This window comes from Rhinatrema bivittatum, chromosome 5 (assembly GCF_901001135.1).
Source record: "Rhinatrema bivittatum chromosome 5, aRhiBiv1.1, whole genome shotgun sequence".
NCBI lineage: Eukaryota > Metazoa > Chordata > Amphibia > Gymnophiona > Rhinatrematidae > Rhinatrema > Rhinatrema bivittatum.
This window is the reverse complement of record NC_042619.1, coordinates 248,709,778-248,722,399: the sequence shown is the minus strand read 5'-3', so window position 1 is coordinate 248,722,399 and position 12,622 is coordinate 248,709,778. Positions and strand designations below refer to the sequence as shown.

At 45.5% G+C, this 12,622-nt stretch overlaps 1 protein-coding gene across 16 annotated transcripts in view; it reads right to left on the bottom strand.

Moving 5' to 3' along the window:
• ANK1 (ankyrin 1) overlaps positions 1 to 12,622 on the bottom strand; it is a 332,523-nt gene that overhangs the window by 175,557 nt on the left and 144,344 nt on the right. For 15 of the 16 annotated variants that reach the window (XM_029603733.1, XM_029603731.1, XM_029603734.1 and 12 more), the window contains one exon: positions 4,192 to 4,293. In XM_029603733.1, the coding sequence (XP_029459593.1) occupies positions 4,192 to 4,293 (102 nt within the window). Of the gene's footprint in view, positions 1 to 1,151; positions 1,641 to 4,191; positions 4,294 to 12,622 lie in introns of those variants that run through there. The other variant, XM_029603728.1, reaches the window with a different exon arrangement.

The following is a 12,622-nucleotide window of genomic DNA, read 5'->3' as shown; positions in this document are numbered from 1 at the left end:
GTGCTTCCTGGAAGACATGGGGTAACCTATATGGAGCAGCAGTTGCAACCCTAAAGGGGACACAGCAGGACTGGGGGTTGAGTTCCATGTGAAAATTTGATCTACTTTGAGTAGATGTGCCTGAAATTGCTGCTGGGCAGACTAGATGGGCTTTTTCTGTTTTTTATTTGCCATTATTATTATTAGTGTGTCTTGTGCATATTCATTAGGAATATCCTGAAAACCTGAATGGTTTGTGACCCTAAAGGATCAGCATTGCTTACCCCTGGCTGGCGTCAGATCATCAAATCTTGTTGAATCTACTTTACTGTCAGGCAGTGTGTTATCCAGGTATGGTCACAATGGTCATGATGTTTAATTTTTTATAATTAAAAAATCTCAAACAAGAGCTGAAAAACCCACATCACACATATCTGGAATAGATTTCCAGATGCTGTTGCTATACACAGCTGCGAAGGGACCCAGCAGGATTCATATGTTGCTGGGAAAATTCATGAGAGGTTTGTCTTGCTGTCACGAGTTTGACATTGCTCACAACTGATGAAACTCTCAGTCCTCTTAGGATTGGATAGGAAACAGAGCTATAACCCGGACCCTGGTTTCCCATGATTTTGAGCTCATTGCTGCAGGATCTGTGTATCAGGAAACCAGAGGTTCTGCTGCTTGTGCAGTTAAGGGTCGCCAAGGAGCCTTCACAGCCTTGCATACCCAACTGCAGCCTCTGATACCTCCTGCTGGACACCATAATCTTTCTCCATTCCTCTCTCTCAGACCTACCCACCACACTCTCCCTTCCTCCTGCCAACCCACCTGTTCATCCACTCTCTCACCCCCTACGATGAAATCATACCTCTGGCGATGAGGAGGTTCCCCTCAATACAATCAGACCACCTTGGGGTAGGGACCCCTCTAAGGTGTCCCATGCAACTGGGACACCTTAGAGGGGTCCCACTGGGTGACCCTGCAGCCACACTTTCTCCCCCAGCACAATCTCCCTTCTTCTGCTCTGTCACAAGTTCTCCCTTTCTAAGACCACCCTTCGGCACACACATGCACCTGAGAGCAATGATACCACCACACAGAAGAAATTCACCACCTGCAACTCAAACCTTGCTAAAGTCAAAGTGTTCCTTGGAAACCGTGAACTGTACCAAAGGTATTTCTGGATTCTCTTTTTCTGCTTCCAGAACTCCTTTCACTTTGCTTTAGGATTCAGAGTGATCTTTTCGGACACACGGGCACCATCAAATGCCGAAATAGGAGCAGGAAACAGGTTTTGTATCTCCGTTGCTTTTGCTGCACATCACTTGTCTGAGGCAGTTAACAGGAGTTGAATCTATGAACAAGAGCCTAAGCATAAATCAAGATGCAGCATCAGCCCAGTGACAGCAGTCCTCCAGAAATATTCCATGCCAGCCCTGCCTTGTAGATTTCAGCCTTCCTGAGGTTTATTCTCCGGACAAGTATCTGAACGTAATCCGCTTTGAAGTGGCTGAAAGGCGGAATATAAATCAAAATAAATAAAAACATGGTGAAGAGGGTGGGAGATGCTGCTGGGACTGGCCAGTCAATTTGTCCCGTTACTGGTAAGGATAATGCTGAAGAGACACTGAAGATCAGATGGCATGTTGAGGTCTCCGAATCTGTATAAGAATATAAGGCCTGTGGGACAGGTCTGACCACATATATCCCTCCTTATTCTATACAGGACATGTGAGGTTGGACCTTTCCCACAAGTCTGATATTCTCCAGCAGGGATACCCAAATGTGCCACCTAACCCATGGAGAAATGGCGAAACAAACACTGCATGGGAACCTTCAGCGAGGGAGAGGACTTCTGCCGGCACAGCTCTTCGTTTCTACGGACTGCTGAAGGTCTTACAGACAGTGCTGTTTGGTATTTCTCAGCGGCCGCCCATGTCCTGTCATGCAGGTTCTCAAGAGATGGCTGAAGTGGCATACGCACCATGCTGCCTGCCCAGCACAGCCCTGAAACCTTTGCTGTTTAAGTCCTCATGAAGAGAGATGGTCCACAGAGATGTGCAGTAACACGGTCGGTCGGTCTGTCACTGACATTTCATAGGAATAGGTGCAAATTTAGAGCTCAGAACTCCCCAGGTTAACAGATCGCTTCTCACATCATAGTCAGGAACAAAGCAAATATTTTTAAACATTTAGAAAAACAGGCTGAAAAAGCATAACCAATACAAATACAAGCAGATCACTATAGTCTGCCCAGGGGGCTGGTACCTGGAAGGAAAGAGTCTCACACAAGGGTCTGATGATAGTAATTGCCAGTCTGATAGAGACTGCTTCAATAGCAAAAGAAAAACAAGCTGAAATACCAAGTCCTGCAGCGCTGGAATTCCCCCAGTGCTAGCCCTGTTCACAGCTGCCTTTCAATAAAATATAAATCTACTTTCCCAGAAGAAACAGGGATACAGAATTAAAAGGTTGAAAACATACAGCGTTCCATTACTGCCAGCTTTCCTGTGAGTGAAATGCCTGCGGTTCTTACTGCTCTCTCCTCTGGCTCTCACCAAACCTATCTACAGGTCTGGAAAGAGGTGAGACCTAAGTGGTAAGATGGGACGCTTTCATGGAGGAAGGCTGTCAGACTGATGACAGGCGCTCTCCTCTGAAACTGCCTGACTGAGGTTTAACCCTGTCCTCGCTAACCGCTATGTGGGGTCTATTCACCCCGTCGCACTCCCCGCTCTCCAACCCCAGTCACAAATCCACCCAGGTTAACAAGGGAAAAAGGTGCAATGAGAAGATGATGAAGTGCATTTTCACTGAGAGAGTGGTGAACACCTGGATCAGAAGTTATAGGAGTCAAAACAGCGATAGAATTCAAGCCTGCCTGGGAGAGACACAAAGGGGCCTTACTGACAGAGGGAGGGAGGGAGAAGATGACAGACTGAGTAAGATCTGCGACAGGAGGACAGTGGTCAGGTACAGCTTGGCAGCCCGGGTGGATCAAACGGTTCTTTTCTGCCGACATCTGCTATGCTTCTGTGTGTGTGTATACAGTAATAACACCAGTCCTCTCACTTTTATTAATTCTTATTTATTTTAATTATTTGACACTCTAAACCAGAATCTCATAAATAAATTACAGTAGTACACAGATAAATACACTTTTTGGGGGGGGGCATAAAAATGAGATGCAGATCTGATGTTACTTTTCAAATAGTTATGGATTCACGTGACCTCTGAACTGAGACCTGCAACAAATTTCATGTAGATTATCACATATTTTTGGATGGAAAAGACTTTTGACCTCCACTCACTTGAAGCAGATTTGAACAAACAAACTCAAGAGCAGATGTGCTGTATCCCTGTGCCCATTCCCTGAGCCCTAGAGATGACAGGTTCTGTATCCCTACGCCAACCCCTGGGCCCTCCGGTTTTAGAGGGGTTAGGATCTTTATCATAAGAACATGCCATGCTGGGTCAGACCAAGGGTCCATCAAGCCCAGCATCCTGTTTCCAACAGTGGCCAATCCAGGCCATAAGAACCTGGCAAGTACCCAAAAACTAAGTCTATTCCACATTACTGTTGCTAGTAATAGCAATGGCTATTTTCTAAGTCAATTTAATTAATAGCAGGTAGTGGACTTCTCCTCCAAGAACTTATCCAATCCTTTTTTAAACACAGCTATACTAACTGCACTAACCACATCCTCTGGCAACAAATTCCAGAGTTTAATTGTGCGTTGAGTGAAGAAGAACTTTCTCCGATTAGTCTTAAATGTGCCACATGCTAACTGTGCCTATCTCCTGAATGATCCAGTCCTAGAAGTAACAGGGCCTGTATCCGTGTACCATCCCCTGAGCCCTCCAGTTCTAAAGGTGACAGGCTCTATATCCCTGTGCACAACTCCTGGGCTCCCCTCTGTGTCCCTGTGTCCAATCCCTGGGCCCTCCAGTCCTAGAGGTGACAGGCTCTGTACAGCTCCTATGCCAGACCAGTGAGTCATCTAGCACAGAAGCCTCCACAGCTGCCTAAGACGTACTCTCTCTCTCTCCCCGTCAGGCCTAGCACTGGAATGTGCTGTGCTGCGGTGACAGCTGCATCACTGTCTGAGACACCTCCTTTATTGGAGAGATAAAAACTGACAAGCAGAGTTAAGGAAAACAAATAAAAGTTTCTGTCTGAGCTGCTGGAGACAGCGGTGTTCTACTGACCTGGTTACACGTGTTAATATCTACCCCATTCCTAAGGTGATCCAAGGCTTTGTCCAGATTTCCAGATCTTGCAGCCCTCAGGAAGCTAGTTACTGCATCTGCCTGCGAAAGGGAAAAAGACAGGAGTAAGCCCTGAGCAAAAACCTTTTCTCTCCAGCAAACTATTTCAGGTAAATGTAAAGAACGGGTAATGTGACATGGATAAACTGTTTATTACTGCGTTGTTGAGACAATATCCAACAGTATTTCATCTCCAGGAGCAACTGCAATCCACTAGAACCAAAGTCATGCTGCAGGACCCCCCTAGGTCCTATTCTCTTTTTTCTTGACCCTCCCTAGCTTAGGCAGAGGTCAGGGGTTAGGTCAGGGATGGCTCAAGACAATCTGCTGCCTGAGGTGAGGGATAAGAAGGCGCGGCGCACTGGTCAAATCAGTGAGAAGGCAAAGGGGGTGAGGGGAGACCTCTTGGAGTCTGGCCCTTTTGGTAATTTAGGGGGAGACAGGGATCAGGGTTCCCAGGGGAGTGGCAGACAGAGTGTCAGCGATAATATTTCTAGGAATCTGGCAACCCAGCCACACTCTCAGGAGCCCTACCCCCTGCTTCCCATGTTTGCCCAGCATCTGTGCACTGGGGAAGTGGGAGATGGGTGAATGGTGGGGGTATATATGTGTGTGTGTGTGCGTGCGTGCGTGTGTGTGTGTGTGCGTGTGTGTGTGTGTGTGGCGTCCTAGTGATCCTTACAGCCTTGCTCCCTCCTCCTCCCCCCCTCAGCCCTTCCCACACACAATTAAAAATTATGCATTAATAACAGAGCTTACATGAAAAAGGACATCAAAGTATAGTCTTTGAGGAAAAAAAATCACTTACAAAACATGCACTACTGAGGTGCCAGCCAGAAAACGCTTCAAAAAAAGACACTTGGAATTCATGTGTTATTCGGCCTGCTATAAGGCTTGCTGGGGTGTGGGCTTGACCCTTAGACAGCCCTAAGTAAATTAAATTACAATATAGTAAACCTCCTATACCAAAATATGGCTAATGGTCAGCCTTCAAACAGTAACACTGTTGCCTTCCGATGAAAAAGCAATACTGCAAATATTATACTAGGCCCTAAAACACCAGTACACCTGCTATTAGGGAACAGAACTTATCAGGCTGCTATACTTCACCTCAGCCACATGTAGAACGCAGATAGATCTTCACCAAATACAGAATAAAAAAAAAAAAGAGACCATGAAGCATAAATAGAAACCTGCAGACAAAAACTGAACAGGAAACTGCAACACAGACTCTGTATGTATGTAGTACACCAATGGAAAAACTGAAATTTGACTATTCCTCACAAAACATTAAACAATACAATCAAGAAATATAAAACAATCATAACAATAAAACCATACTAATAAAAATAATAAATATTTATAAAACAGGTAAGAAACAGAACATCTAATAATTAAACAGTTTTCAAAATTTCCCAAACACCAATAAAATATTTCAAAACTGCAGACCCATCAAATAACACCCAATAATTAAAACTAATAAAGATTACAAATACTCCTCACTCTCCATGCCTGGGAACCTTTGGTTTCCAGTCAGACTGAGATTGTAATGGACTTATGGGGGGAAGAGGGAGCCACAAACTATCTCCTCTCTCTCATAGGCACACAACTAACATGGACATGCTCTCTCTCCCTCTCACATATGCTCTCTCACATACATGTCTTCCCTCTCACTCTTACATGTATGCTCTCTCTCTATATGCACTCCCTCCCTCTCCTACTCACATGCATGAACTCTCTCTTATGCACTCTCTCCTATTCGTATGCTCTCCCTCATGTGCTATCACCCTCTCTCTATTACTCACATGTATGGGCACTCTCTCACGCACTCCCTCTCTCTCTCTTACACACACACATGCTGCCTCACTCACACCAGGGTCTCTCTCTCACCTTCCTTTCTTCTACTGCCTGCTGGATGGGCTATATTTCTTTGGCTCTCTCTCTCTCTCCCTCCTTCTTTACTTTGTCTGTGATGGTCCCACCGGGCCTCTCTGTGTGCCCCCAGGAATGCTAGGCCTAATTCCTTCTTCCCTTCCATTCTCACCCACACCCTCTTTCCCTTTCCTTCCCAACCCACTCTCAACTTCCCACACATATCCAATGTTCTTCCTCTTCCTACTGGCAAATTAGGATACTGCCAGTCTAGGTCGTCTTTCTGCTGTGGGGAGGAAAGAGCCCCGCTTGTGCATGGATCTTCTTTATGTCCTCTCCCTCATATTCTCTACCTTCTCACCTTTCCCTCTCATTCTGTCCCCTCCTTTCATTTAGGCCTCATATTCCATCTCTTCTGCCTTCTTTTCCTTTCCTCATTCACTCTACACTCTCAGTATTCTCTCATCCCTCTCATTCATTCTCTTCACTCACTCCCTTCCTTTCTCTCTTATCTGCTCTCCTCCCTTCCACCTTAACTTGGTCTTTTGTCACTGGCAGGGCAGGGCCTGGCCTTTTAACCAACGGCTCTTCTCCGGGGCGGGCCTGCCGGTTTTTTGTTTTTTTTTTTACTGGCGAGGCTTGGCCTCCCTTCCAGTGCTGAGCGCCGCTGGTGTGAGACGCACTCTTTTTTGCCGGTAGGAGGTGAAAACCCCACCGGCATGCCCATAAAATTGCACCTCACTTCCTGCCTGAGGACTCTTGTCGGGAAGGGAAATGAAGTGGTCACTGAAGGGGTATATTTTGCTGCCGCCTCAAAATTTTGCGACTGCCTCACCCTACCTCATTCTAGAGCCCTCCTCCCCCTCTCCCCCGGATTAGGTAGACATAATTGGCAGACCATCCTTTGCAGGCACCTCCTGTGAGGTTGGCTGGCTTGGCAGAGGTAGAGCAGGAGGAGTGGTGTGGTTTGGTGGCGTTTTGTTTTGGAGTGTAGAGCAGGAGGACAGCCTTGGAGTACTTATACCTCTTTTAGGCCTCACAGCCTGATACCACTGGAAGAGGCATATTTCTAACCAGCAACCCCTCGGTCTGGTAAGGAGTGCAGCGGAAGAAGAGTTATGAGAGAGAGAGTTTTGGGAAGAGCTGGTCCTGCCTGCGGTAGGTAGGGTCAGGATTAAGAACTGCGATTCCCTGCCTACAATGCAAGGAAGGATGGACAACAGTGCCTTGCCAGTGGGAAAGGGAGTTAACAGTTTTGGAGAGGATTTTTGTTCCTGTTTAGTTGGGAGGAATTTTTGCCACCCATTCCTGCCCATGAGAAAGAGGAAAGAATTAGGTTTTTTTGCAAGTTTTGGGGGCTTTCTAGCTCAGAGTAACATAAAAGGAAAAGATCAGGAGATCTCAGTCCTCACTGGGCGCTCACATTCTATGACTGGGAGTGTTGGGTCTTGTTGCCCTAGTGCCTGCCACCTGAAGGGACACTGATTCGTCTGTGTAGGAGTGAGATAAGAAGTACATTTTTTTTTAAGTTTGTGAAGATCAGGTGGAGGTTTTTGTTGCTAATTGGACTGAAGATATTTTGGATGCAGTACATTTTTTTGGAATACCCCACCAGCATGTCCAGTGTCCTTTGTGAAAATACGAGGTGCCCCTATAGCAAGGACATCCCAATTGTAAGTAAATCTGAGAAAGACTGAGAGACTGCCCCCCCCCCCCCATTTGCCTTGAGAGATTTATTCCTCCTTCCCCCTCTCCTACCAGAAGGGACCCTGGCACCCAGGGCCTGTGGACTGAGTGAATAAGAGATGGAGTTTGTAGCCCCGGGACAATCAAGAACCCTTGTATTCAGGACACCCGCCGAAGAAGGGGGTTACAGTTATGTTTTGGGTATTGAGGATTTTTGTAGTGGTTCAATATTATGTTTTTATTTTAGATGCTCTGTAGTTTTAATTTTCTGTGTATTGCTTTGTAATTTTGAATGTTTGTGTACACATGTACAGCTCTACTGTGTCTCTACTAAAAAAGACTATTCCATCAGTGAAGGTAGAGGGAAGCATAACAGCTAATTTCCAGCTCCCCCATGTGGCCAGCGGCAATGATTGCTGCCTGCTCTTATAAAAGGCGGAGACCCCTAGTGAGAGTTTGGTTCTGAGAGGAGAAGGAGCTCTTCTTTTTACTTCCTTTTTCATTTCCCATTTTGTTTCCTTTTGGAATAAGGGAGGAGCTTCTAGCCCTACCTGTTGGGTTTTAGCAGTGCGTAGCAAGGATTCTGAGTGTATTTGGTTTCTGAGAAGTTTTGGATTCACTTGAAGGATGTTACCATCCAGCCTTCCTTCTCTTTTCGGAGTTAGTTGACTGGCCTGTTTTCACTTCCATTCCAGTCTCTCCCACTGTGAGACTCGTATATCTGCCTGAGGTACACGAGGAGGGAGAATTGGACATCTATCCAATTTCCAGCAGTAAAGGTGAAGAGTGGCACCCCACTGGTGCAGTCCCACTACAGCTGTCTATCTGACATTTGGGAGACAGAGTTGGAAGAGTGCCCCACAGATACAACCAGGCTTGAAAGAGCTAAAGGAGCATGAGACATGGCAATCAAGCCATATTTTAAACAGGAAGTTGAATTTGATTCACCATCCCACCAGTGAATAGATCCCCTAGGAAGAAGCTTAACAGCTGCCCCTAAGCTGGGAGAGAATCTGGTTGGGAATAATCATTGAGCGAGACACAGCAGAGTCTCAGATTTACCCTCAGTAAGTTGTTTTAGGCACTGCATGAAGAATGGACGGATTCAGAATGGTGAGAACTTTTGGTGCTTTTTATTCCTCCACCTTCTGAAAGGATCTGTGACAGGGCAGCAGGAGGCTTTTCTCTGCTGAATGAGATATAGCAGAGCTGGAAGGCAGCAAAAAACTTAGCCAGCCTGCCGCTCCTAAATGTTTGCTGCCCCTGTCTATTGACAAATCCAAGGATGCTTGTACACAGAACCATAGTCCACTTTAAAATCACTTATCAGTGGAGTTATGCTGGAAGCTCGTGGTGGAGTCAGGCATATTTATTACTATTTGCTACAGGTACTGTGAAAGAACGCACAGGACCTTGGAGAATGTTTTACTCCCTATGAGGAGGAATCCTGGAGAATCCGGGGCTAAGGGCGTGCATGGGAAGGAAGGTAGCTTAAGCCCCCAATGCTGTGTGCCTTTGGGCTCTCGAGGAGAAGCCCTGCCCAGGGGCCACACACACAGCTTTCAGTGACCTTGCTAAAGACAGGGAAAGCATTTAAAAAATGTCATCATAAAATAAATAAAGATAGCAGATTAGATACAGTTACAGACAGCAAGCTTAGATACAGTCACACGTTAGATACAGCCACAGAAGGCACATTAGATACAGTCTTACATAGCTGGTTAGATACAGTTACAGGCCACACAAATTAGACACAGTCACATGCAGCAAGTTCGCTACCCAGGTCAGAGAGTCACAGACAAGTTAAATAGATACATCCATGGACAATATCTTTCCCACAGACTGGATACTCTGCCCGGCTCAACAGCCTATCCTGATACAGACTCTCCTCAGCTCCAGAGCCTATCTTTGCCTGAAATATTCAAGTCCCAGAAACTACCCTGCTCTATAAGTGAATAGACTTGGTTCATTCAGATATAAAGTCAGTGCCACTGATGCAAATGTTCTCATGAAGGACAGATCCCTTCTGTTGATAGGAATGAAAGAATTACTCTGACAGAAATCCATGAAAAGTCTGCAGTGGTAAATGGAGATGAGCAATCAAGACCAAAGGAATTTAGGATAATATTAAACAGCCCTTTCTGCTTAAGTTGAAAATATAGCTGTGGGTCAAAAGTTAAGAGTTTGCAATATAAGACTTGTGGGGGAAAGGCTCAGAGTCAAGAAGCAAATCTGTAATATTCTAAAAGGTTTGAGAATGGTAACTAGAATTATAACCCCAGTCTCAGCTGTCTGTCCACCAGTTTTGCCAACTCCTACTGAAGAAAGTCACTAGATCCACTAAGAAAAGTCTCTAGATTTGGGTAAAAAGTAGCTTGAATCACCTACGGGCCGATACAGAAAAACCCGCGGGAGAGCCAGCAAGCGCCCGCTCTTCCAACGCGCACCCAGGCCACTCTCCTGGGCACGCGATTCAGTAAGAAAAAATATGTAAATGAGGGCATGTCCCTAACGCCTCCTTTTTGACAGAAACGGTGGCTGTCAGCAGATTTGACAGCCGACGCTCAATTTTACCGGTGTCGGTTCTCGAACCCACTGACAGCCATGGGTTCGGAAAACGAATGCCGGCATAATTGAGTGTCCATCTTCCAACCCGCGGGCAAATTAAAAAATTTTTTTTTACTTTTGGGGCCTCCGACTTAATATCGCTATGATATTAAGTCAGAGGGTGTACAGAAAAGCAGTTTTTTCTGCTTTTCTGTACACTTTCCTGGTGCTGGCCGAAATTAACACCTGTCTTTGGCAGATGTTAATTTCTGCAAGTAAAATGTGCGGCTTGGCTGCACATTTTACTTTCTGGATCACATGGGAATGACTAATAGACCCATCAACATGTATTTGCATGTTGCAGGCGTTATTAGTTTCGGGGGGGTTGGTGGTGCATTTTCCATGCACTGCTACCCCTTACTGTATAAGAGGTAAAAATAGCATGTCGAAAATGCGCGGCCAAACGGGGGTTAATGGTGCGCTCAACCTGAGCACACTTTACTGCATCGGCCCGATTGCTGCGTGGTGGCACCAGCATAGCTGGAAACCTTTGAATTCTGGTTGCTCTATTCTTGGGAGAGAGAGGGAGAGTGTGTGTTTCACACTCTCTCTCTGACACACACACACTCATGCTCTCACATTGACCCACACACATACTTTATTGACATGACAACTTTATGTGTTGTCAAAGTAATATACAGAAAGATTAAAACAAAAAGGGAAGGAAAAAATAGCAAAATAATAAAGTTACACGTTACGGAAAGTACAATATCAGGAACATGTCTCAGGTTTTGGTGATCATGTGCTTACTCAGCAAATGACCCCCTTTCTGCCTCTCTGAACTCAGCCTAGCCAGCTCACATCAAGCTGTAAGTGATCCTCTCCCTACCTATAACTAGAGCTTGCCTTCAGCTTCTCCCACCCCCAGTGCTTTCCTGTTGGCTTAAGTTCTACAAAGTCTGGCTCACCTCATGGCCCTTTCCACATGGGATTGGTCAGTAGAAATGTCTGGCATCAAGAAGCCCAAAGGGAGCGGGGCACTGTTAAAACACAAACATTTCTGATTCTAGTCCTGTTCAGTCAGTGCACGCCAAATATGTCACTGAAATGATTAAAGATAACTAAATTAACTCCCTCTTGTGTTCACTTTTCAGAAATTTCAATCGGGCTAAAAATCTCACCAAATCTAAATTGGCAACAATGCTCTCCACCAAGACATGAATGATAGTGAAAACAGCTGCTCTCTCTCCCAGCAACCAGCATCACTATGCTGTGGACTGACTGGCTTTCTTTCACATCCAATCAGATTCCCACAAGCAGGAAAGAGAGCCAATCAGCAGTCTTGGGAGGAAGAAATTCAAAGTAAATAAGCAGCAGTATAAAAGGAGGACTCTGTGTTTCCTGGTGTATGGTCAGTGCTTCTGCTGACATCTAGTGACCAAAGGAGAGAATTACCGTTTTCTTTGGTCCTACTGCTGCTGGTTCACACAGAGCAGAAAAATGTTTACATTACTTTTGTTGCGTATTACTTTCACTACTGTTGTGTTTTATATATCTGAACTGATTTTTATTTGACTATGTTAATGTAATGTTAAGTATTGTAAATTTTTTTGTCTTTTCAGCTGTTTTCCTTCCCTCGGCAGTCTCTGCCATCTCTTATTTGCCCAACATGACATACCCAGCTGCCTTGGGAGAGCTTCACCAGTTTGCAGGCTGGAGGTGCACTTCCTTCAATATTCCTCAACTTTGCAGGCTGGTTGGCAGAGGAGCCTCCCCAGGCCTGAACACCCCATGCTGTAGGATCCCTTGCACTGTAGCACAAAGTGCCAAGGCCTAAACCATCTGGCTGGCACTCTTAAGTATGGCATTTTATAGATTTTTAAAGTAAAAATGATTTAATAATTTACTATTTTTGTGTGCATGTTTGTACAAGCTGTCTTTTTACTGCTGTTCATTCTTTTTAAAATGTATTTATTTACAATGTAGGGTGACAAATTCTGCTGATGTTCAGCACAGCTTAAGCATATGTAGCGCCCCCACCAGGTGACGTGGGGAGAAACCTGCCGCCAATAGCTGGAGGAGTGCTGAGGCAGAAGACCCCTCCAGCCCCCATATAATAAGGCCAGATGGGGGTTGTGGATTCTTTAGATACTGGGGGGAAATGACCCAGGTACCCCAGATTCATTGCAGTTAGTACCTTTGTTCCTGAGCAGGTGACCCAAGATACACCATGACACGCTGAAACTTTCAACACAACGTTACTCTT